Source organism: Ranitomeya imitator, chromosome 2 (assembly GCF_032444005.1).
Source record: "Ranitomeya imitator isolate aRanImi1 chromosome 2, aRanImi1.pri, whole genome shotgun sequence".
Lineage (NCBI taxonomy): Eukaryota > Metazoa > Chordata > Amphibia > Anura > Dendrobatidae > Ranitomeya > Ranitomeya imitator.
The window spans coordinates 357,971,338-357,998,560 of record NC_091283.1 but is presented as its reverse complement, the minus strand read 5'-3'; the positions used below and the strand labels follow the sequence as shown (position 1 = coordinate 357,998,560).

At 44.8% G+C, this 27,223-nt stretch overlaps 1 protein-coding gene across 1 annotated transcript in view; it reads right to left on the bottom strand.

Annotated features, from left to right (window-relative positions):
* Positions 1–398: 398 nt before the first annotated feature.
* LOC138663811 (zinc finger protein 432-like) overlaps positions 399–27,223 on the bottom strand; it is a 244,210-nt gene continuing 217,385 nt past the window's right edge. Inside the window, exons 9-11 of the mRNA XM_069750152.1 lie at positions 10,179–10,276; positions 9,707–9,797; positions 399–2,069 (exon numbers count right to left, since the gene is read on the bottom strand). Coding sequence (XP_069606253.1) covers positions 487–2,069; positions 9,707–9,797; positions 10,179–10,276 — 1,772 coding nt within the window. The 3' untranslated portion in view covers positions 399–486. The remainder of the gene's footprint in view (positions 2,070–9,706; positions 9,798–10,178; positions 10,277–27,223) is intronic.

Genomic DNA, 27,223 nt, shown 5'->3' with positions numbered 1-27,223 from the left:
CTGTTTTGGTTGCATGTTAAACCTGTTTTCCTTCCTAGTTTTCTCCTTCTCTTCCCTTCTATGTGTACCCTCTGTGGTTGTGTGAGCATTTGGTGAGTTTGAGACTTTTAGTTACCTCGTCTGTATACCTTGTTTATTGTTGTGTTTATACACTGGTGCAGTCCTCCTCCCTGGGGGGGAGAGGGGGCCACTGATAGGGCCTGCACAGGAGACAGGGATATGCTGGCGGCTCAGGCCTCATAACCATCATAGGTACCCCTGAGATAAGGGAAAGTCAGGGCCCCATTATATTGGCAGGGACAGGTGCGGGTCCCAGTACGCTGTCCTGCCCCTTTATCGCCATTATCGGCGTGACAAAACCAGCCTCCAAAAGTGAGTATCATTGTTACAATGTTTTTGTACAATTTGTCAATAACATATACAATTAATCCCTGTGGACATTATTTTTGATGGTCAACAAAATATAAATTTCCAGCAATTCAGTTTTCACATTCCAGGTATGATAATAGATTCCCCCATGTGGGATTTTAGATGTTCAAGAAGGTGCCTTTTTTCGGTAAAACATTTCCCACATTCTGAACAGGAAAAGGGCTTCTCCCCAGTGTGAGTTCTTTGGTGTCTAACAAGATATAATTTAAGTACAAAACATTTCCCACATTCTGAACAGGAAAAAGGCTTCTCCCCTGTGTGAATTTTCTGATGTCTATCAAGATTTGATTTAAATGAAAAACATTTCCCACATTCTGAACATGAATATGGTTTCTCACCTGTGTGAATTATTTGATGTTCAACAAGAAATGATTTACGAGTAAAACATTTTCCACATTTTGAACATGAAAAAGGCCTTTCCCCTTTGTGAGTTCTCTGGTGAATAACAAGAAAAGATTTCAGTCTAAAACATTTCCCACATTCTAAACATGAAAAAGGCTTCTCCCCAGTGTGAGTTCTCTGGTGTTTAACAAGTTGTAATTTAAGTAAAAAACATTTCCCACACTCTGAACAGGAAAAAGGCTTCTCCCCTTTGTGAATTTTCTGATGTCTATCAAGATATGATTTAAATGAAAAACATTTCCCACATTCTGAACATGAATATGGTTTCTCCCCTGTGTGAATTCTTTGATGTGCAACAAGAAATGATTTCTGAGTAAAACATTTCCCACATTCTGAACATGAAAAAGGGGTTTCCCCTGTGTGAGTTCTCTGGTGAATAACAAGACAAGATTTCAGTCTAAAACAATTTCCACATTCTAAACATGAAAAAGGCTTCTCCCCTGTGTGAGTTCTCTGGTGAATAGCAAGGTAGGTTTTATCTAGAAAACATTTCCCACATTCTAAGCATGAAAAAGACTTCTCCCCTGTGTGAGTTCTCTGGTGTCTAACAAGATGTGCTTTATCTACAAAACATTTCCCACATTCTGAACATGAAAAAGGTTTTTCCCCTTTGTGAGTTCTCTGGTGTGTAACAAGATGTGATCTCTGTCCATAACATTTTCCACATTCTGAACATGAATGCGGCTTCTCCCCTGTGTGAGTTCTTTGGTGAATAACAAGATAAGATTTCTGGTCAAAACATTTCCCACATTCTGAACATAGATATGGCTTCTCCCCTGTGTGAATTCTCTGATGTCTGACAAGTTTTGATTTAACTTTAAAACATTTATCACATTCGGAGCAAGAATATGTCTTCTCCCCAGTATGAATTATCTTATGTCTAATAAGATCTGATTCCTGGTTAAAATCCCTCCCACATTTGTAACAAGAAAAGCTCTTCTCTGTGTGAATTTTTTGATGATTAATCAAAGATGCTTCAAGGGGAAAACTATTTCCATATTCTGAACTTGAAATTGGCTTCTTTGATTTAAGAGCAGTTCTTTTTTTAATGCCTCTTTTCTGACTTTTATTTCTATTAGTAGTCCGTATTGAATCAGAAGAAAGGACCTCGCTGTGAAGGGATGATGGTCTACTTGGAGTAATGGCATCCACTTCAATTGTATCCTGTGTAATCTCAAGTTCATCTGATTTAAAAATTGAACATGGCATTTGTCCCTCTGTTCTGCTGGTACAGTTATCTGTCAAGAATAAAACAAATTATTATTTTTGCATAAAATATCCTAAAAACTAATATTTTTTTTTTTACATTTTTGTATCAGCCCCTGCAGTTGTTTGTTCTGCTATTCTTGAGGGACGCAAGGTACTTCTTCCTTACGTCAATTACCATTCTCTGTTTGGTAGCCTCATAACATTTTTATATCCTTGCGGGACAAAGGCGAAGATTAATTGAACAATCGATGTTTGTTAATTTGGTAGTCATCAGGCATTCATCAGTCCCTGCAGCTTGTTGTTCTGCAAAGACTGAAGGACAAAATATGCAGGTTAATTGAACACTCGACAATGAGAGATGACCTGCTCCCTCCTCTCCCAAAACTACAGATAATGCCCTAAAGTACAGCTGTAAGTATAATAGATACCCCTCTCCTTCTACAGTGAGACTCTAGAGGACAGCAGCCATGTCACCATGGCTCCAACTGGAGGTACACAGATTTGATTCACTGCCCATCACTGAACCTACGAAAACATTTGGAGAACCCAGGTTGAAATAATCACTTCACTTGGCCTCATACCACAAAGGACTGTCAGCTTTGCAAGCTTGCTGCTAACTCCTCGCTGTGGGTGTCTGACAAAAGCGGGGTGACATGGGTTGGGATAGTTGGCCCTGGAACCCCTGAACTCCCAGATGTTCAAACTCCTGGCAAGCCAACTGAACATTGAAACTCTGTCATTTGAACCATCTTATGTACTTGCTGGACTGTCCTATATGTTATTTCCTGTTGACGATCCAATAAAGTATCACCCCATTGTGTTACCCTTACCCTGTGTTGTCTGATTAGTGTTCTGCTCACAGTCAAATAGAACAGGCGTTCAGTAGGATGAGCCCTTGTCCATGCGGCCTTTCTAAAGACAGCCAGTCTAGCAGATGAGAGCACCTACTGACCCTCATGTCTCCACAGTTGGATTAGGAAAAAGCTGGGGACAGGAACAGATCAGGAAAAGATCAGGAACGTCTTTTTTTTCAGGAACAGCAACAGTGATGGCACAGGCAAAAATTGTCTGTGGCACCATAAGTTCCAGGAGATCCAAAAGCAGAACAGCACCGTAATCACCTTGCAACGTCTCCAAGCTAAAATGAGGAAGTGCAGGACGGTCACTGTGAAGTCACACTGCGTCTCTGTACACTGATTGACATGAACGGCGTCATCGTCCCATCGCACCAATCAGTGCTGGTGCTGGTGAAGCTATCGTTGCTAAGCTTCAGCCTATGACCCTTGAGAAAGGCAGAAGCCGAAACGCGCGTCGGGGGGGACAGGTGTGCGGTGTCTGCTCATATATAAGATCTTCCATTTCTACCCGGTATGTATATACTCTGTTATGCATGGATGTGGCCATAATAATTTGTACCATATGGTCTTTCTGTTTATTTAGCTACAATGGGCCATCCCTGCATGGCCTTTACTGCATATGAGCTGCGCTCTTAGGGTAGTTATGTGTATACCTTTATAATGTGGATACTCATCACCTGCCCACTTTTTACATGCTTTGTGTAGTGCAGGGACTATTTTATCCCTCTGTCATGTTTTTATCTGGTATCATTTAATAAAGTTTTCTATATATTTTCACTACTTTGGACTATTTGCTGCTTTTTTCTCCTTGTTGCTTTTAGCCTATGACCAATGCACAGATCATCGCTACATAGCTGGAGGTCAGTGTTTCAGGCAATTTGCCTTGCTGTTAGAAACATGAGCTCACCATGCGTTTAGTCACGGTGGTCGCATGAATTACATGATGTATACATATTGCATTGGTCGGGAAGTCAGGCCCTTCCATGACGTATATATGCTTCTGTATTGAAGGAGACGTATATATACTTCTGTATTGAAGGAGATAATCTAAAATTACCAGAAAGATAAAGTACAATGTGTCACAGAAAAAAATATTTCAGAATAATTGGAATCAGAAGAAGCATCCAAAATTATCATCACATAAAGTGACACATGCCAGATTTGAGAAATGGGGCTTGGTTAGGAGGAACAAAAAACTGGCTGCAGGAAGTGGTTAAGTCAGAGTATTTAGGGCACTAACTACTGTAGTCAAAAACTGTGACTATAGACAATAACACATCTACTGAAAAGAACAAACTCAACAGTCTTCATTAGAGAAATAATGAGTAACTAGTGGTGATACAATATTTTCTGTTTTAGTAGAAATATTGGACATTTAAAAAGTTTTCTTTAAAATAGTGCAGAACTGAGGTGTCAAATTTATATCTCAGGCATTTGGCAGAGGCAATCATTAGCTTCCACTTTCTCTTAGAGAACAATCTCGATATTTTTCTTCAAGTGATTTTCTAACTTGTCAACACATTCTACATTCGTACGATGTCATTTGGATTTGTAATTTACAGGTCTGGGCAGATTAGGGTCAGCCTTTTCTAATTCCAGAGGGTATGTGGATACTCAAGGTTTTAAACTCTATAGAAGAAGAGTGTTCAATGCCCAAAGTAATTTGAACAGTGTCAGGTGAAGAAGAATGTGGTGGTTTAGTGGTAAAATGGTGATCATAGAATCATAGAATGTTAAGTTGGAAGGGACCTTAAGGGTCATCATGTCCAACCCCCTGCTCAATGATTCACTAAACCATCACAGACAGATGTCTGTCCAGGCTCTATTTGAAGACTTTCCTTGAAGGATAACTTAACACCTCCCGTGGCAGCCTGTTCCAGTCATTGATCATGCTCACTGTCAAAATTTTTTTTCTAATATCTATTCTGTATTTTCTCCCTTTCAGTTTAATTCCATTGCACCTGGAGTTTCCATGTGCAAATTGAGAATAAGGATTACCCTTCTACACTGTGACATCCCTTCAGATATTTGCAGACAGCTATTCAGTCTCCTCTTAGGCTACTTTCACACTTGCGTCGGTACGAGGCCGTCGCCATGCGTCGGTCCGACGTACCGACGGACGTTGTGAAATAAATGAACAACTGGGGCAGTGGATGCAGTTTTTCAACGCATCTGCTGCCCTATTGTATTGTCCAGGGAGGAGGGGGCGGAGTTCCGGCCGCGCATGCGCGGTCGGAAATGGCGGACATGTCGCACAAAAAAACGTTACATGTAACTTTTTTTGTACCGACGGTCCGCCAAAACACGACGCATCCGTCGCATGACGGATGCAACGTGTGGCCATACGTCGCAATGTGTCACTAATGCAAGTCACTGGAGAAAAAACGCATCCTGCGGGCAACTTTTCAGGATGTGTTTTTCTCCAAATTTACGCATTGCGATGGCCGTCACACAACGCTAGTGTGAAAGTAGCCTTAGTCTTCTTTTTTGTAGGCTAATCATTCCCAGATCTTTTAACTGTTCCTCCTAGGACGCAGTTTGCAGTCAGCTCACCATCTTGCTCCAGCTTTTCAATGTCTTATTTAAAAAGTGGTGCCCAGACCAGGACACAGTATTCCAGATGAAGCATGACCAATTAGGAGTAATGGGGAATAATTACTTCAATTGATATAAACTCTATGCTTCTCTTAATACATCCTGGAACTGTGTTTGCCTTTTTTGCTGCTGCATTACACTGTTGACTCAAGTGCAGTCTGTGATCTATTAGCATAACCAAGTCTTCATCACACACACTGTTGCTTAGTTCTATTCTTCCAATTCTGTAGATGTAATTTTTGTTTTTCTTGCCCAGAATCTTGCATGTTTCCCTGTTATATACAATTCTATTAGTTGCTGCCCATTGATTAAGCATCTCTAGGTCCTTCTGAATCCTTTCTTTGTCTTCTCAAGAGTTAGCTATCCCACCTAGCTTTGCATCACCTGCAAATTTGATTACCGTATATACTCGAGTATAAGCCGAGATTTTCAGCCCAAATTTTAGGGCTGAAAGTGCCCCCCTCGGCTTATACTCGAGTCACGGTAGCGGTGGGGTCGGCGGGTGAGGGGGTGAGGGCGCTGAGGTATACTTACCTAGTCCCAGCGATCCTCGCGCTGTCCCTGCCGTCCCACGGGCTTCGGCGCTGCAGCTTCTTCCTCTCTTCAGCGGTCACGTGGGACCGCTCATTACAGAAATGAATAAGCGGCTCCACCTCCCATAGGGGCGGAGCCGCTTATTCATTTCTCTAATCAGCGGTGCCGGTGACCGCTGATAGAGAAAGAAGCTGCAGCGCCGAAGACCAGGCAGAGGGACAGCGCGAGGATCGCCAGGACTAGGTGAGTATAGCATATTCACCTGTCCTCGTTCCAGCCGCCGGGCGCCGATCCATCTTCCCGGCCGGCGCCTCCATCTTCCCGGCGTCTCTGCTCTCTGACTGTTCAGGCAGAGGGCGCGATGACGCATATAGTGTGCGCGGCGCCCTCTGCCTGATCAGTCAGAGCAGAGACGCCGGGAAGATGGAGGCGCCGGAACGAGACGCCGGGAGCTGCAATCAAGGGAGGTGAGTATGTGTTTTTTTTTCTTTATTGCGGCAGCGGCGGCACAAACTTATGTGGAACATCTATGGGGCACAGTGAACGGTGCAGAGCACCGTATATGGCACAGCACAGCTATGGGGCACAGTGAACGGTGCAGAGCACCGTATATGGCACAGCACAGCTATGGGGCACAGTGAACGGTGCAGAGCACCGTATATGGCACAGCACAGCTATGTATGGGGCACAGTGAACGGTGCAGAGCACCGTATATGGCACAGCACAGCTATGGGGCACAGTGAACGGTGCAGAGCACCGTATATGGCACAGCACAGCTATGGGGCACAGTGAACGGTGCAGAGCACCGTATATGGCACAGCAATGGGGCACAGTGAACGGTGCAGAGCACTGTATATGGCACAGCACAGCTATGGGGCACAGTGAACGGTGCAGAGCACCGTATATGGCACAGCAATGGGGCACAGTGAACGGTGCAGAGCACCGTATATGGCACAGCAATGGGGCACAGTGAACGGTGCAGAGCACCGTATATGGCACATCTATGGGGCACAATGAACGGTGCAGAGCACCGTATATGGCACAGCTATGGGGCACAGTGAACGGTGCAGAGCACCGTATATGGCACAGCAATGGGGCACAGTGAACGGTGCAGAGCACCGTATATGGCACATCTATGGGGCACAATGAACGGTGCAGAGCACCGTATATGGCACAGCTAGGGGGCACAATGAACGGTGCAGAGCACTATATGGGGCACACCTATGGGGAAATATGAACGGTGCAGAACACTATATGGCACAGCTATGGGGAAATAATGATCTATTTTTATTTTTGAAATTCACCGGTAAATGCTGCATTTCCACCCTAGGCTTATACTCGAGTCAATAAGTTTTCCCAGTTTTTTGTGGCAAAATTAGGGGGGTCGGCTTATACTCGGGTCGGCTTATACTCGAGTATATACGGTAGTTTACCCATCTAGATCATTTATAAAAATGTTGACCACCACTGGGGCCAGGATAGAGACTTGTGGTAACCCACTTGAAACACTCTTCCAAAGTTGGATGTGCAACCATTTATTACCACTCTCTGAGTACGATCACTGAGCCAGTTATGAATCCACCTAACCGTAGCCTTGTCAATACCAATCTTAGTCATTTTCTCAATAAGGACAGTATGAGATACTTTATCAAATTTAGCTGAAGTCGAGATACACTATATCTACCGCATTTCTCTGATCCACCCAGTCAGTGATTCCATCATAGAACGAAATTACCGTATATACTTGAGTATAAGCCGAGATTTTCAGCCCAAATTTTTGGGCTGAAAGTGCCCCTCTCGGCTTATACTCGAGTCACGGTCGGCGGGTGAGGGGGAGAGGGCGCTGAGGTATACTTACCTAGTCCCAGCGATCCTGGCGCTCTCCCTGCCGTCCCACGGTCTTCGGTGCTGCAGTTCTTCCTCTATCAGCGGTCACGTGGGACCGCTCATTAGAGAAATGAATAGGCGGCTCCACCTCCCATAGGGGTGGAGCCGCCTATTCATTTCTCTAATCAGCGGTAACGGTGACCGCTGATAGAGGAAGAAGCTGCGGCACCGAAGACAGCTGTCCAGGGGAAGGAGCCGGACGCCAGGACCAGGTAAGTATGTAATATTCACCTGTCCGCGTTCCAGCCGCCGGGCGCCGCTCCATCTTCCTGGCGTCTCTGCGCTCTGACTGTTCAGGTCAGAGGGCGCGATGACGCATATAGTGTGCGCGGCGCCCTCTGCCTGATCAGTCAGAGCGGAGACGCCGGGACGAGACGCCGGAACGAGACGCCGGGAGCTGCAAGCAAGAGAGGTGAGTATGTGTTTTTTTTGTTTTTTTTTTACTGCAGCAGCAGCAGCAGCGACAATGGCACATGTTTCAATGGAGCAATATGAACGGTGCAAGAGCACTATATGGGGCAGAGCTTTCTATGGGGCAATATGAACGGTGCAAGAGAACTATATGGGACAGAGCTTTCTATGGGGCAATATGAACGGTGCAAGAGCACTATATGGGGCACAGCTATAGGGCAATAATGAACGGCGCAGAGCACTATATGGGGCACAGCTATAGGGCAATAATGAACGGTGCAGAGCACTATATGGGGCAGAGCTATAGGGCAATAATGAACGGTGCAAGAGCACTATATGGGGCAGAGCTATAGGGCAATAATGAACGGTGCAGAGCACTATATGGGGCACAGCTATAGGGCAATAATGAACGGTGCAGAGCACTATATGGGGCACACCTATAGGGCAATAATGAACGGTGCAGAGCACTATATGGGGCACAGCTATAGGGCAATAATGAATGGTGCAGAGCACTATATGGGGCACAGCTATAGGGCAATAATGAACGGCACAGAGCACTATATGGGGCAGAGCTATAGGGCAATAATGAACGGCGCAGAGCACTATATGGCACAGCTATGGGGAAATAATGATCTATTTTTATTATTGAAATTCACCGGTAGCTGCTGCATTTCCACCCTAGGCTTATACTCGAGTCAATAAGTTTTCCCAGTTTTTTGTGGCAAAATTAGGGGGGTCGGCTTATACTTGGGTCGGCTTATACTCGATTATATACGGTAGATTAATCTAGCATGACTTTTTTTGCTACAAACCCATTCTGGCTCTGGTAAATTTCTGATAACATGATTGCAATATGGCCAGACTACACCGCTGATAAAGGAGAAAAGCCGTTGTCAGAATTCTGTAGTCTTTTCTGTGGATTGACCACTATTGGCTGCTATTATTCATTCATTGCTTGAGTATTGTGTCTAGCCGTTAGTCTAGTTCCAGTCTCCAGCTCCTGAGAATGGTCTTCGTCCATGTTCACATGTGCAGCATTTTACATCAGTATTTGTAAGCCCAAACCAGAAATGGAAAAATCAGAGGAAAAAGTATGATACAATCACGTGTACGACTTTTGCAATTTTCACTCACTCCTGGTTTTGGCTTACAAATACTGATTTAAAAGCACTGAACGTGTGAACGTGGCCTTCTCAGACTATTTCAGCTTCTTTCTTCTCCCAAGAATTCATAGCGCTAATTCCAACAACTGGAACTACCACTTTCTGTTCCCCGTTTGTGCTCCTCTGGCCATTGGATTGCAGCCGTACTCCACCATTATCATGACAGCCACTGACTGAGAAGAATCTGTGACTTCTCTGCAATTAGTGGTTACCACTCACCTGGGTAGTCGTATGTAGGAATCTCCTCTTTACACGGCTCATCACTCCTCACATACGTCTCTTTAGTATTAATACGAGTCAAATATTCGTCCTGAAACAAATATTGTAAAAGTAACAAACAGATGGAGAAGTTATATCTCTGATCAGTGCTAATCCTGACATCTCCACCGTTTTCAATACACAAGTATAAAACATAATACTGGTGAGTAAAATAAGACTGTCATAGCCATCTACACATAATAGGGGAGATCTCATGACACCTTCTCTCTATCAAATAAATAAGACAGCACTCTGTAGCGCCACAGCTTGCAAATATGAAGTATTTCATGTTTGCAAGCTGTGGCGCTACAGAGTGCTGCCTTATTTATTTGATTGTATATGAGTTGGTGATTCAAGGTTAGCACCTGTTCACACCTAGTCTATGTTTGGATGTGACTATCAGTTTTTTTAAGTTTACCTTCTCTCTATCTACCTGATGATTCTGAGGGACATTGGGATTTTCTTGTTTACAGTCCTTTAGAAGAAGAGGACAGGGACATCTCTCTGGTGTTGTCCTCTTACTGGATAGAACTGCAAGAAACACATACAAGTATTGAATGCATTTTTTACATACAGATAATTATAAACCGTGAGTATTTAGTCCTGTCTACTACCTGGTGAGGTGAGGTTCTGGGGATCCTCCATCATGATGTCCTTGTAAAGATCTTTGTTTTCTTCTAAATACTCCCACTCCTCCATGGAGAAATAGACGGAGACATCCTGACACCTTATGGGAACCTGACAAAATATAATTTTTTTTTTTATTTAAATAGATTTTTATTAACAATATAAAAAAAAAAGAGAACAACAGAATGCCATTTACATTGCATTATATCAGATACACATTTTCTTACTTTAATAAACCCCAACCTTACCCCAACTACCCCCCTCCCCCATAAGACAGCTCAGTCTCAATCTCCACCCCACCGAGGCATTATCTGCCTCTTGTAATTTATCCTCTTCCAGGTCTTAGGAAACACGACGCCTATACTCCTCAATCCAAATCAAGCCAAGGAGACCATATTTTATTAAAGAGTTCTATTTTCCCCCTTTTACTGTACACCCCCTTTTCCAATTTTAGACCATGTTGAACATATTGGAGAAATTCCCTTCTCACAGGTGGTTCCGCGTTTATCCAGTTTCGTGCTATTACTTTCCTGGCCATGTAGAGTAGCCTAGCGATTGCAATCTTCCAAGTATTGTCAACTCCAATTTCTTCCACATATCCCAGCACACATACTATCGGGTCTCTAACAACTCTGCACTTATATGCTGCTTCAACCCGGCCCAAAACCACCACCCAAAAGGCAGCCAGTCTCGGACACGTCCACATCATGTGATATATTCCTGCCTTCTCACTCGCACACCTCGGACACTCAGAATTGGCACGCAATCCCGCTTTGTATAGCACTTCCGGAGATTTATATACCCTATGCAGAATGTATAGCTGCGAGAGCCTATATGGTTCACTCAAGGATAGTCGCGGAACCCACTCCATCACCGATTCCCAGGTTTCATTTTCCATCGGCCCCACTTCTCTCTCCCACTTAGCTCTCGCCTTTATAGGGAAATCTAGCAGAAATGTGTGCATAAGGTCCTTATACAGAGTGGAAATAACTCCCCTTGTAGTACCCTCACCACACACATACTCCAACACTATATCATCTTGAACCCTGATATCAGCCTTCTTATTCTGCGCTCTAAAGGCATGTCTCATCTGCGCATACTGATATTCCCCTGTGGATCGCAAACCAAATTCTTCCTGCAATTGGGAAAAGGACTTCAGCTCCTGCTGCTGGATTATCTGGTGAACAAAGCAAATTCCCTTATTCTGCCATTCCATCAATCCTCCCAGGGCCTCAAAATCCTTTAAGTTGTGGTTAGACCATATCGGTGTGAATTTAGTCAATCCTGTAACCCCACGAATCTGCCTTAGTCTATTCCATAATTTACGAATCAGGAACAGGGTTGGGTATATTTTCCCCAGCGCGCCCAATGAGCCATCCTCCAAACACCTGGCCATCGGTCGTCGGTCCGTCACCTCTTCCAATAGCTGTTGTACTGCGCTGGATGACGCCCCTCGCGCCCAGCCCTTCAAATGCTGGCTCTGGGCCGCAAGGAAGTATATTTCCGGGTTGGGCAAAGCCAAACCACCATCTTCCTTGGGTCGTTGAAGCGTCTCCAAGCTAATACGTGGATATTGTCTACCCCATATCAAACTTCTAAAGAGGGCATTAATCTGCCTGAACTTCCCCCGAGGGATCCAAATTGGTGCGTTATGCATAACATAAAGAATTTTAGGCATAAGGACCATTTTAATAAGGTTTACCCTACCAACGACCGATAGATGTAGCTTATTCCAGGCGTCTACCTTTGCCTTGAGTACCCCCATAACAGGAGTCAAATTTCTTTGCAGAAACTCCGCCACCGGCACCGAGATCCATATTCCAAGATATTTAAATTGGGAAACCACCTTCAGCCTCTCATCCCCAACATCCTCACTCACATTCTCTCCTACGTCATCCACTCTAAAAAGAACCGTCTTATCCCAATTAATTGTTAGTCCCGACACAGTACCAAATCTCTCAACAATTTCAACGGCCCCTCTTAGTGAATTGTCTGGATCCTCCAGGAACAGCAAAACATCATCCGCATATAACGCTATTTTTTCCTCTACTTTGCCATACCTAAACCCAGGGACCCCATCCGACTGCCGAATCTTAGCAGCAAGAGGTTCTACAGCCAACGCGAACAGGAGGGGTGACAGCGGGCATCCCTGCCTAGTACCCCTAGCCAGCCCTATAGGACGAGATAGCTCCCCATTTACTCTAATTCTAGCGGATGGTAATGAGTACAACAGCTGTATCCAGGCCACAAACTGCGGGCCAAACCCCATACATTCCAACACCTGCCAGAGGTACCCCCATTCGACGCTGTCAAACGCCTTGTGTGCATCTAGCGATACAATCACTCTTCTACCACAGTTATCAGACTCTACCTGCAAATTTACATATAACCTCCGCAAATTGATCGCCGTTGATCTATCCGGCATAAAGCCAGATTGGTCCGAATGCACCAGACTCGCAATAACACTAGAGAGGCGGAGAGCCAACACCTTGGCCAGAAGCTTGACATCAATTGTTAGTAAAGAAATTGGGCGGTACGACTCCGGTTTCCCCAAGTCCTTATCCTCCTTTGGAATGACCACTATTATGGCCTCTCTCATAGAGGCTGGCAAGCGCCCACAAGACCTAGCTTCCTCCAATACCATTTTTAATCTAGGAATCAACACTTCTGCCAACCCTTTATAGATCTCAGCGGGTAACCCATCGACCCCAGGCGCCTTCCCATTGGCCATAGACATCAATGCCCGACTCAATTCCTCCTCAGTGATAGGGGCCTCAAGGCTCTCCCTATCTGCCTCACTCAGTCTCGGCAAATCCAGACCTTCAAAGAAAGTCAGTGCATCCTCGACCGATTCACCAACCCGAGAGGAATACAAATCTGCATAGAAGTCCGCAAAGGCTCTCAAAATTTCAGGTGTTTCCGTTATTTTACCTCCACTAGCAGATTCCAAAGAGTGTATATATGAAGAACCTCTCTGAGCAGCAGCCACTACCGACAGCATATGTCCCACTGTTTCTCCCTCCTGATAGAACAATACCCTTTGGAAATCTCGTTTCCTCTCAGCTTTGCCTAGCAGAATTTTTTCCAAATGATTTTGTGCGTTTTTCATTCTTCTCTCTGCCTCAGGGGTTCCCAGTGTGGCCATCCCATCCTCTGCTTCCTTCAACTCCTCAACTGCCGCTTTTTCTACCTCTCTCGTCCTCCGCTTACACCTACTAATGTCCCTAAACAGTAGTCCCCTCAGGTACGCCTTCAGTGCATCCCAAATTGTAAGAGCGTCGGCGCTTCCATCATTTAAGAGAAAGAATTCCGCCACCTCCCGTCCTATACTTTCCAACTCAATACTCTGTAACCAATTAGGATGAATCTTCCATTCTCTCCCACTTAGCGAGCGAGCCCCCTCCAATCTAACCTCTACTTCAATTGGACTATGGTCCGACAAGGCCCTTGGCAGATATCTCACCTCCCCAACCAGTGTGTCCAAAATCCTGTTACCAAGAGCCATATCAATTCTAGAGAGTGTGGCATGTGCCGGTGAATAACATGAGTACCCTCTCTCCCCCACATGTCTAACCCTCCACAGATCAATCAAACCTATCTCCTGTATATAGGTGCCAAATGTTGTTATGTGTCCCTCCGACCTATTCTGAGTATTTTTATTTTTATCCCAATATTCATCACAGATGTTATTTAGATCTCCGATAATTATTAACGGTGTCGGTCCCCATTTTTCCACTCGCTCCATTACTTCTCTAATCTTCCTGCTAGAGTAGGGAGGCGGAATATACATCGCGGCAACACACAGCATCACTCCATACAGTATACACCGTAATAGTACATACTGTCCCTCCACGTCCACATATACCTTCACCTCCTCATACTGAACTCCCGCTGGAACCAAGATTGAGACTCCTCTTGCATACGTGGAGAAGGTAGAATGATATCCCCTCTGGATCCATCGTCTATTCAAAACATCCACTTTTTCCCTTACCAAATGCGTCTCCAGCAAGCATATCATTGAGGCCCTTTGGTCTCTTGCATATTGCAAACACGCAGCACGTCTAGATTTCTCCCCTAGGCCTCTCACATTCCAGCACAAAATCTTAAAACGGGTCCCCATCACTTGGCTCATCTTCACTATAAGTATCATCAATTTTGAGCTCAGGCTGTCTAACTACCCTCCCCCCCTCCCCCCTCCCAACTCCCCCTCCCACCCTTCCCCCCTCACATCTAACCATTCCACCTCTTTCCAAGAGTGGGGCATCATCGCCCATAGCGAACACTCCGTTTGGCATTACCATCCCAACCCTCCTCCCACCACTGTACATAACAGGATTTCAGACATTTTGAAAAATAACGTTCTCAAAACATTTTAACTTAGAATTATTTGCACACGCAAGAAGCCTGCATACACTTAAAATATGTCGCAAACCCTTCCTCCCCCTTTCCCAGCAACCATTACATCATCCCTTTAACTTTAACTGGATATAATCCAGCTCCCTTCTTCCCCCCCCATACCCCCTGGCTTGTCAATCACATGACTCTTTTCCAACTGACAGATAAGTAAACAACTTCAGACTCTTCCCACAGTTTCAGTCTCCTTTTCCTTTAAGCTTTTTAGCATTAATATCGATCCACTGGGTAGCGTCCTCCGGCTTCTGGAAAAAATGAATTTTATCAAACGCCACCACCCTCAGTCTTGCTGGGAACATCATGGAGTACTGCACACCCAATTCCCTCAGCCGTCTCTTGATACCCGTGAACATCATCCGTTGTTTCTGCACCAGAGTAGAATAGTCTGGGTATATAGCAATCTTTTGACCTTCAACTGTCAGATCCGTCATGTCTCTGGCCTTCCTCAGGATAATGTCTCTGTCTCTATAGTTTAGAATTTTGGCGAGCATGGTACGGGGATTCGCTCCAGGGACAGGTGGTTTCGGCGGGACCCTATGCGCTCTTTCTACCGCGAACACTTTTGTTAGCGCCATATCTCCAAATGTCTCTAACAGCCATTTTTCAATATATTCCGTTGGATTCCTCCCTTCAGCTTTTTCAGGGATGCCCACTATGCGAATATTATTTCTTTTGGACCTGTTCTCAAGGTCCTCATTTTTCGCAGCCAATTCAGCAATTGCTTGAGTGAACTTTTTCTCTGCTTTTTGCAGCTGCACTATATGATCTTCTGCAGTGCTCACTCTCTCCTCTACCTCCCCCACACGTTTGTCAATCTTCTGCATGGCTGCGTTTATCTGGGCTGTGTCCCCCTTAACCTCCTGTATCTGTATGGTCAGAGATTGTTTACATGAAGAGACTAGCGCAAAAACGTCTCTTAGGGTAGGCTCAGCTTCTGGCGCCATTTCCTCGGGTCCCCCTTCTGCCACCGCCATTTTACTCTCCTTTCTCCCCTGTTGTACCTCATGTTCTCCTGCTGGGCTCTCCTCCTCCTCCTCCTCTTCGGTATCAGCTCCGGCTCCCTCCTCTGCGGCCTCCGCTCTCGCAAACTGCTGGAGCTTTGCCGCTACCTCCATACGCTTTCTGCATGCGGCGTTCTCCTTGTCTGCCTTTTCCCTCAAGTCGGCGCCATCTTGGATTGCGCCTGCATCCCCGGCTCCCGCGTCCTTCTGCCGTCTCCTGGTCATGTTCGTCGGTTCCAGCGCTACCGAACAGCACCGCCGGCCTCTCCAAGTCTCCCCGCAGCCAGTAAGCCCCCGCAGGGACCAAACAGCAGCGGCTCTGCAGGATTTTACAATATACAGCGGCGGGAGCTCACAGCCGCACGTCCTCTCACATGGACTCTCAGGCCACGCCCCCCGACAAAATATAATTATATCAAAGCAAACAGGAGATCAAAAAGTATATTCAATCAAACATAGAAAGAAATGTATTAGCATAAATTAACACATAAAATAAGTCTGAACAGAGTATCACTACCAAAACAGGAAAATAGAGGATCAATATTAAAAAGTATAGCCAAAAGTACAAACGTATAATGTAAGTAAGTTTATGCAAAGCATGATGCCCTGCACAATAAGAAATAATTTCGACTGAAATGAACGTTCAGCAAATAGTTAATCAACGTGCAAAGGCAGGGCTGCAATAAACGGTTAATTTAAACACAGAGTTCCAGATGAAATCTGGCACTCACTCATAGAGCCCAAGCATAGGGTATTATCCTTATTTGAGGTGGAGGGTGTTAGGCTGACACTTACAAAGATAAAGAGTAAAAGGATCCCAGCCTGCTGCCCCTATGCAAGTTTCGCCATGTCTTCATCAGGAGAGCAAGACAATATGCACCTTACAATTTCTTTGTTTTGCACAGCATGCACTTTATTCTTATTATGAAGCAATGTGTCCAATCCTTCTCTAACACCCTCCACCTCACATAAGGACAATACCCTATTTTTGGGTTCTGTGAGTGGGTGCCAGATTTCAAAGGAAAAAGGAATGGCAGCACTCACCAGTCTTGACGGCAGGTAATACTTTATTGGTGCATATTCTTCACGGCTCGGGGGTGCATATTTACAGAGAAGTGTACAGGTAAAACGACGGCCGTTTCGCGGCAACAGGTCTGCCAGATTTCATTAACCCTTTATTGCAGCCCTGCTTTTGCACATTGATTAACTGTTTGCTGACCACTTATTGCAGTCAAAATTATTTCTATTTGTGCAGGGCCTCATGCTTTGCATAAACTTACTTACATTATACATTTGTACTTTTGGCGATACTTTTTAATATTGATCGCCTATTTCCTGTTTTGCTAGGGATAATCTGCTCAGACTTATTTTATGTGTTAATTTATGCTAATAAAATTCTTTCTAGGGTTGAATATACATTTTCATCCCCTGTTGCTATAATTATGCCCATTGGGGTCCTTTGTGTTTATACCATACAATGACACCATTATCCCCTGTATAATGTCCCAGCAGTGTCACCTCTCCAGTCAGCAGCACAATCATCTTGTAGGTGAGTTCTAGGATCTTCTGGTCATTGATGTCCTCATGTATCAGGGGGTGAGGTGGAGGCCCCATGTTTGGGCTCAGTGGTCTTCCCCATCCGTCACACACAGGGTCCTGATAGTGCTCACTAGAGGTCTTCTTCACTACTGTGTAATCCTGGTTATCGAGAGACACATTAATAAATCTCACTACAGACATTTCCAGAGTCCTCACCTCTCCAGTTCTGTCCATTTGTTAGGCTGCCGTCACACTAGCAGTATTTGGTCAGTATTTCACATCAGTATTTGTAAGCCAACACCAGGAGTGGGTGATAAATACAGAAGTGGTGCATAGGTTTCTATTATACTTTTCCTCTATTTGTTCCACTCCTGGTTTTGGCTACAAATACTGATGTAAAATACTGACCAAATACTGCTAGTGTGACGGCAGCCTTATTCCCATAGATAAGAATGATGTAATGTGACGTCATCAGAATCTCTCACCTCTCCTGTAAGCCGGAAGAGGATCTCTAGGGTGAGGTGTAATATCCTCTCCACCATCTTGTCTCTGTCCAAATTCATCCTTGATAGGTAAATCTGAAAAATCTTTTTATACAGGAGATGTCCACTGAGAGGATCCGATATTGTAGGGACCTGAATCGGGAAAAGATAACAATGTAACATCATAAAGATTCTTCTGTAACAATAAAATTACTGAAGATAATAATGGAAATATATGAGATTTATTATTTTACTGTATGTAGCTTCCTATAAATTTGACACCACACACAACAAGCAGTTTCTTCCTCGGAGTCGGCAGCTGAATACGTTTCTCATAGACTCATCTTCCATAACGGTAATTCTCGTCTCATTTACCGACACTGGAATAGGCATTAGCAATACTGCAGGAGATATTCATTACATGTGACAGGAGAAATAACGACTTCATGATGAGGACGACATCTTCATCTTCTACAATAGCTCTAGGAACATATCTGTCCAGAGTCCATCACTGATAACATCAGCACCGGCCGCCTGTATGAATGTTTCCCATCTTCCCCGGACCGTAATCTTTTATCCTGTTAGATCTCATATCTAATACACACAGAAAAGTTTGAGGCTTTTATAAAAGCGGTTTGTGTTTTACGTTTTTTTTCCTGGGATTTTTAGCTTAGATTTCCCTAAGGGCTATTCCATACTTACGGGTGAAACATTCACACCGCTTAAAACAGATACGTCTGAATATATATTTTCAAATTGAAGTTTCTATCACTGAAACAGTGAGTAAGGAAAGTTCCAAACTCTGAACTGGAAAATAATTATGTTTAGGTTTTTTTACTGGTTGTAGTTAAGATCCTGTTTTATAATTATTAGATATTTATTATTATTTCATAATTATATTTTTTACAGTGATTTTTACGGGTGTTACTGGAATGTTCAGTTTGGATGGAATGGTGGCTAAATTACATGAAAAACACCAGAAATAAACAGGTGCTAAAATGTTACAAAATACAGTTGGCACCAACAACTGTTGTACAACACCGTACAAGAAGTGTGAGACACATGGTGCACCTTATATGCTGAGTGGTAGACAGATTTATAGAGATCACAGGGAAGCTCGGCCGAATAGAAGAGTTGTGTGTGTGTGAGTCGGGAGAGATAGACATCAGCCGATGATTGTCCGGCCAACAGCTATCTCATGTGTATGGGGCCATTAGTATCACACTGACAGGCAGGGATAATACCCTGCACTACAGTAGTACAGGGCATCAACGGAGCCATCAGAGGCTTGTATGCTGTATGATCGCACTAATGAGGGGTGTGGAGAAAAGCTGAAAAAGAAAAATAAATATCACAGTTTTAGGAAGAGAGAAAGAACATTCTCTATTATTGATGAGGACAAAGAGAAGACATCTTCTATATATCTGAGGTAACGGAGAGACAACATCCATTATTGTATCCGAGGCAGAAAGAAAGCGGCAACGAGCCTCCTCCATTATATCTGGGGCACAGAGAGGGGGAGTCCTGTGTTCCCCATGGACACATCCCCATATATCACCATGACAGCTGAGGCCTAACAATGGGGTCCTAGAACGGGGTCATTAAATTACAAAGAGAAAACAACAAGGTAAAATCCAGCTACATTCACTGAAGAGAAAAAGTTCTACTGCTGGGATAATCTGTCCCCAGAATGTCTCCATTACATGTACAGCTCACACCGCAGATAACAGCCCCTCATACATCTATAGCACCGGCCCCGGGGCCACATCTCCAGCCCTGGGAAACTGATCCAGGAGGTCGGTGCTGTGTCCCGGGGTCATCTGTATCTGCACCAGGAGTGGGGGAAGGGAGGAGTTATTTATTATGAGGTGGGTGGTGCCATATTGTGGGGGGCAACTTGTACTATCATAATGTGTGTAAGGGGATGCCGGTACTGTGGGAGCAGTATACTGTGTGTGGGGGGATGGCAGCACTGTGGGAACATTATACTGTATGTGGGGGATGGCAGTACTAGGGGATCATTATACTGTGTGTGGGGGGATGGCGGTACTATGGGAACATTATACTGTGTGTGGGGGATGACGGTACTGTGGGAACATTATACTGTGTGTGGGGCATGGCAGTACTAGGGGATCATTACACTGTGTGTGGGGGGATGGCGGTACTATGGGAACATTATACTGTGTGGGGGGAGAAAAAGGCAGCGTGCAGTGTGAGCAACATGTTTCCTGACTTCCCATTTTCTACACTTGGGTTGCATCTATCAGAGGAAAAGGAATAAAAATGTTATGATCCTTATGAAGTACAACAGAAAAACACCAAAATAGTCTCAGCTCTGAAAGGGTTACTGTCCCCACTCAGTAATGGGGAATCCCCAGCACCTACATTCACCTGCAGAACCGCACACCACATATATGGCTGTTCTATGCGCACAGGACCTGTGATGAGGTCACAGGAGGGGAGGAGTCAGTGGTCACATGCAGGGCCGGCGTTAGCGGCAGGCAGACCAGGCAGCTGCCTAGGGCCCCCACTCCCCCAGGGACCCCCAGCCAGTGGTGTCCAGTGGCGTGCCGCTAATAGCAGCACATCACACAGCCGCTATGGGGCCCATGGGTCAAGGGGACCCACCTGCCACCAGCGCCGACTACCCCGCCGCCGCATTGAACTATACCGGCATGACGCCAGTACAGTTCAAAGCAATGATGGAGGAGAGAGCGTCAGATGATGCTCCCACTTCCTTCATTCCCCTCTGACACTGCGCATGCGTGATGACTTCACTTCTTCATGCACCCGCTGTGTGCCTGGCCCGGGCAGTGCAGCATCTGAGACCGGAGCCGAGCCTGGAGCAGTGCGGAGCACGAGGAGAGGAGGTGAGGATTGTGGGTTTTTTTAATATAGCAATGAGTACTGGACTGTGGGGCCATTCTCGGGGGAGGAGGGGTATATTATATTCTATGGAGAGGTAGGCTGTATTATATTCTATGGGGGGTAAATTATATTCTATGGGGAAGTGGGCTGTATTATATTGTATGGGGGTATATTATATTCTATGGGGAGGTGGGCTGTATTATATTCTATGAGGGGCTATATTATATTATATGGGGAGGCTGTATTATATTCTATGAGGGGCTATATTATATTCTATGGGTAGGTGGGCTGTATTATATTCTATGAGGGGCTATATTATATTCTATGGGGAAGTGGGTTGCATTATATTCTATGGGTAGGTGGGCTGTATTATATTCTATGAGGGGCTATATTATATTCTATGGGTAGGTGGGCTGTGTTATATTCTATGGGGGGTACATTATATTCTATGGGGAGGTGGGCTATATTATATTCTATGAGGGGCTATGTTATATTCTATGGGGAGGTGGGCTGTATTATATTCTATGGGGGCTACATTATATTCTATGGGAGGTTGGCTGCATTATATTCTATGGGGGGCTGTATTATACTCTGTGGGGCGACTGCATTATACTGTATCGAGGACTATGGGGAATACATTATACTATATGAAGAACTATGGGGTGCATTATACTACGGGAAGTGAATTGTACTACATGGAGACTATGGCGGTGCATTATACTATATGGAGCACTATGAGGAGTGTATAATACTATATGGAGGACTGAGCAGTGTATTTTTAATATATGGAGGACTATGAGGAGTGTATTATATTATATGGAGGACTATGGGTAGTGTATAATACTATATGGAGTACTATGGGAAGTGTATAATACTATATGGAGGACTATGGGAAGTGTATAATACTATAAGAAGGACTATGGGGAGTGTATTATACTATATGGAGACAATGAGAAGTGTATAACACTATATGGAGGACTATAAGGAGTGTATTATACTATATGGAGGACTATGGGGAGTGTATTATACTATATGGAGGACTATGGGGCACATTATGATATATGGAGGACTATGGGGTGTATTATACTAAACAAGCAAAATGTTGCAAATTCATAGAGTGATTGGATTGTTTATGCCGGAACATAAATCATTGTTTTCAGCAGCACATCGCCGGTGTAAACTGTAGACATGCTGCTGATAACATGATACTGTATGGTGATCTGTTAGTGATCTATTAGTGATCGTTCTGTCCCCTTCATTCTTTCTCAGACGGTGGAAAGAGGCTGGCAAACAAGCGTCAAACGACTTCAGTATTGTCGATCACACTCATTTAGCGGCCTGAACTCAGCACATGTAAATGCAACAGAAATGCTTTTGTGTGATGTGCAATATGTTAGCATTTGGGGTGTTAGCATTTGGGGCCCCATTTTAAACTTTGGCCTAGAGCTCCACTTTGCCTAAAACCGGCCCTGGTCACATGATCAGGGGCCTCAGTGTATGCAGGACTCTGCTGTGCTGGTTGCCATGGTGCTGGATGAGGGGAAGTTTGTATGTACAAGGCGGAGCTGCGGGCGCGTACGACGCGTACGGGGTGGAGCCCCACGCGTGTACGACTCAGAGCTGTGTGTGCTTACGAGGTTATACCTGCCAACTTTTGAAAAATAGAGGGACTAATTAACCCCTTCCCGACCTTTGACGCCACGTAGGCGTCATGAAAGTCGGTGCCAATCCGACCTGTGATGCCTATGTGGCATCATGGAAAGATCGCATCCCTGCAGATTGGGTGAAAGGGTTAACTCTCATTTCACCCGATCTGCAGGGACAGGGGGAGTGGTAGTACAGCCCAGGGGGGGTGGCTTCACCCCCCCGTGGCTACGATCGCTCTGATTGGCTGTTGGAAGTGAGCGATTTGTAATATTTCACCTAAAAAACTGGTGAAATATTACAATCCAGCCATGGCCGATGCTGCAATATCATCGGCCATTGCTGGAAACACTGATGTTTCTGCAGCATGTCAATTCTTTGTGCGGATTCCACAGCGTTTTACACCTATTCCTCAATAGGAATCCGCAGGTGAAATCCGCACAAAAAACACTGGAAATCCGCGGTAAATCCGCAGGTAAAACGCAGTGCCTTTTACCCGCAGATTTTTAAAAAATGGTGCTGAAAAATCTCACACGAATCCGCAACGTGGGCACATAGCCTTAGGGTTAGGGTTGGGTTGAAATTAGGGTTGTGGTTAGGGTTAGGGGTGTGTTGGGGTTAGGGTTGTGGTTAGGGGTGTGTTGGGGTTAGGGTTGTGATTAGGGTTATGGCTACAGTTGGGATAAGGGCTAGGGGTGTGTTGGGGTTAGTGTTGGAGGTAGAATTGAGGGGTTTCCACTGTTTAGGCACATCAGGGGGTCTCCAAACGCAACATGGCGCCACCATTGATCCCAGCCAATCTTGTATTCAAAAAGTCAAATGGTGCTCCCCTACTTCCGAGCCCCGACGTGTGCCCAAACAGTGGTTTACCCCCACATATGGGTACCAGCATACTCAGGACAAACTGCGCAACAATTACTGGGGTCCAATTTATCCTGTTACCCTTGAGAAAATAAAAAATTGCTTGCTAAAACATTTTTGAGGAAAGAAAACGTATTTATTATTTTCACGGCTCTGCGTTATAAACTTCTGTGAAGCACTTGGGGGTTCAAAGTGCTCACCACATATCTAGATAAGTTCCTTTCAGGGTCTAGTTTCCAAAATGGGGTCATTTGTGGGGGGTTTCTACTGTTTAGCCACATTAGGGGCTCTGCAAACGCAACGTGATGCCCGCAGAGCATTCCATCAAAGTCTGCATTTCAAAACGTCACTACTTCACTTCCGAGCCCCGGCATGTGCCCAAACAGTGGTTTACCCCCACACATGGGGTATCAGCGTACTCAGGAGAAACTGAACAACAACTTTTGGGGTCCAATTTCTCCTGTAACCCTTGGGAAAATAAAAAATTCTGGGCTAAAAAATTATTTTTGAGGAAAGAAAACGTATTTATTATTTTCACGGCTCTGCGTTATAAACTTATGTGAAGCACTTGAGGGTTCAAAGTGCTCACCACACATCGAGATTAGTTCCTTTGGGGGTCTAGTTTCCAAAATGGGGTCATTTGTGGGGGGGGATCTCCAATGTTTAGGCACACAGGGGCTCTCCAAACGCGACATGGTGTCCGCTAATGATTGGAGCTAATTTTCCATTTAAAAAGCCAAATGGCGTGCCTTCCCTTCCAAGCCGTGCCGTGCGCCCAAACAGTGGTTTACCCCCACATATGGGGTATCCGCGTACTCAGGACAAACTGGACAACAACATGTGTGGTCCAATTTCTCCTATTATCCTTGGCAAAATAGGAAATTCCAGGCTAAAAAATCATATTTGAGGAAAGAAAAATCATTTTTTATTTTCATGGCTCTGCGTTATAAACTTCTGTGAAGCACCTGGGGGTTTAAAGTGCTCAATATGCATCTAGATAAGTTCCTTGGGGGGTCTAGTTTCCAAAATGGGGTCACTTGTGGGGGAGCTCCAATGTTTAGGCACACAGGGTCTCTCCAAACGCGACATGGTGTCCGCTAACAATTGGAGCCAATTTTCCATTCAAAAAGTCTAAGGCTATGTTCACACGTTCCTGATTTCCCTCCTTTTTTTTCAGGACTAAAAACCGCAGCTCTTGGCAGAAAACGCAGGTCCTTTTTTTGGTGCTTTTTTGGTGCGTTTTTTGATGCGTTTTTTTATGCAGTTTTCTATGCAGAGTCTGTGTGTTTTCTAGGAAGTTTTTTAGGGTTAAAATGGCTGAAAATACCCTAACCCTACCCCTACCCCTAACCCTACCCCTAACCCTAACCCTATTCTAACCTTAGTGGAAAAAAAAAAAAAATTCTTAATTTTCTTATTGTCCCTACCTATGGGGGTGACAAAGGGGGGGGGGGTCATTTACTATTTTTTTTATTTTGATCACTGAGATATAACCTCAGTGATCAAAATGCACTTTGGAACGAATCTGCCGGCCGGCAGATTCGGCGGGCGCACTGCGCATGCGCCCGCCATTTTGCAAGATGGCGGCGCCCAGGGAGAAGACGGCCGGACGGACACCGGGAGGCCGGGTAAGTATAAGGGGGGGAGATGAGGGCATGGGGGGGGCGTCGGAGCACGGGGGGGTGGCATCGGAGCATGGGGGGGTGGGATTGGGGCACGGGGGGGCAGCCACACTGCAGCGGTTCTGCACCACAAACCGCAGAAAACCCGCAGATATTTTTTTCATCTGCGGGTTTTACTGCGGGTTTGACCTCACAATGGAGGTCTATGGGTGCAGAACCGCTGCAGTTCCGCAAAAAGAAGTGACATGGTACTTCTTTTTTACCGCGGCTATTCAGCGCGGCTTTTTTCGCGATTTTCCACAATGTGGGCACAGCAGTTCCTGTTTTCCATAGGGTACATTGTAATGTACCCTGCATGGAAAACAGCTGCGGACCCGCAGCGGGAAAATCGCGGCGATTCCGCATGAAAAAAAGGATGGTGTGAACATGGCCTAAAGGCGCGCCTTCCCTTCCGAGCCCTGCCATGTGCCCAAACAGTGGTTTACCCCCACATATGAGGTATCGGTGTACTCGGGAGAAATTGCCCAACAAATTTTAGGATCTATTTTATCTTACTGCTCATGTGAAAATGAAAAAATTGAGGCGAAAATAAATTTTTTGTGAAAAAAAAGTACTTTTTCATTTTTACGGATCAATTTGTGAAGCACCTGAGGGTTTAAAGTGCTCACTAGGCATCTAGATAAGTTCCTTGGGGGGTCCAGTTTCCAAAATGGGGTCACTTGTGGGGGAGCTCCAATGTTTAGGCACACAGGGTCTCTCCAAACGTGACATGGTGTCTGCTAAAGAGTGCAGCCAATTTTTCATTCAAAAAGTCAAATGGCGCTCCTTCCCTTCCAAGCCCTGCGCCCAAACAGTGGTTTACCCCCACATATGAGGTATCATCGTACTCAGGACAAATTGGACAACAACTTTCGTGGTTCAGTTTCTCCTTTTACCATTGGGAAAATAAAAAAATTGTTGCTAAAAGATCATTTTTGTGACTAAAAAGTTAAATGTTCATTTTTTCCTTCCATGTTGCTTCTGCTGCTGTGAAGCACCTGAAGGGTTAATAAACTTCTTGAATGTGGTTTTGTGCACCTTGAGGGGTGCAGTTTTTAGAATGGTGTCACTTTTGGGTATTTTCAGCCATATAGACCCCTCAAACTGACTTCAAATGTGAGGTGGTCCCTAAAAAAAATGGTTTTGTAAATTTCGTTGTAAAAATGAGAAATCGCTGGTCAAATTTTAACCCTTATAACTTCCTACCAAAAAAAAATTTTGTTTCCAAAATTGTGCTGATGTAAAGTAGACGTGTGGGAAATGTTATTTATTAACTATTTTGTGTCACATAACTCCCTGGTTTAACAGAATAAAAATTCAAAATGTGAAAATTGCAAAATTTTCAAAATTTTCGCCAAATTTCCCTTTTTATCACAAATAAACAACAAATTTATTGACCTAAATTTACCACTAACATGAAGCCCAATATGTCACGAAAAAAACAATCTCAGAACCGCTAGGATCCATTGAAGCGTTCCTGAGTTATTACCTCATAAAGGGACACTGGTCAGAATTGCAAAAAACGGCCAGGTCATTAAGGTCAAAATAGGCTGGGTCATGAAGGGGTTAAGCAGTGCACTTCTTTCTCCCCTGGCAGGAGGAGTCGCGCAGGCAGTGAGGAACATTCAGCAGATGCCTGAGACTGCTGTCTGTGGACCGAAATCCAGGACTGTCTGCTGTATCCGGGATGGTTCAGTGCTACCTGGCGGCTGGACAGGAGGCTATGAATTTCTAACCTTCCGGCGTCCCCGTCGCAGTTTTTGATTATCCAGGACTGGAATAAAGTCCTCTGTGCGTTTTGTTCCTCCATTTTTTTAGCAGCCAGAACTTTTTTGCATCTAGCTTTATGGTGGCTGTAAGGCCAGGTTCACAAATTGCAGTAATACTAACATTCTTCTGTCGTTATTGTTGCATTTTTTATGCCTTTTCCCCCTTATTTGAGGCAGATGTGAAGCCTTGTTTGTAACGTGTTTTTTGTACAGTAGAGAAAACTGTTGATTCTGCACGTCAATAAAATAATAATCTGCTGGTCACCCTCTCTCTGTATACACGCCATGTAATACTCTTTACTTTTTTGGGGTGCAAAGAATGAGGACAGCATCAAAAAGGAGATGTGTGCTGCTGTTGGTTGTGTAGCTGTAGCAGGGAAAGAGGACGTTGTCCATCTATGCATGCTAAGTGCCCAAATGAAACATCGTCCTCTGGTGCATGCAGGCGACAAAAAATTCTGCATAATTTTGTAGGCCCGAATACGAATGGTGAGGTCAGAACTAGTAGAGTCAGTTTGAGATTGGATGGCTGAGAGTGCCACCAGTTCCTTCGCTTTGTCTTCTACCCAGTCCCCTTTTGCGACCCATGGCATCTCTCTTCCACCTCAACCCC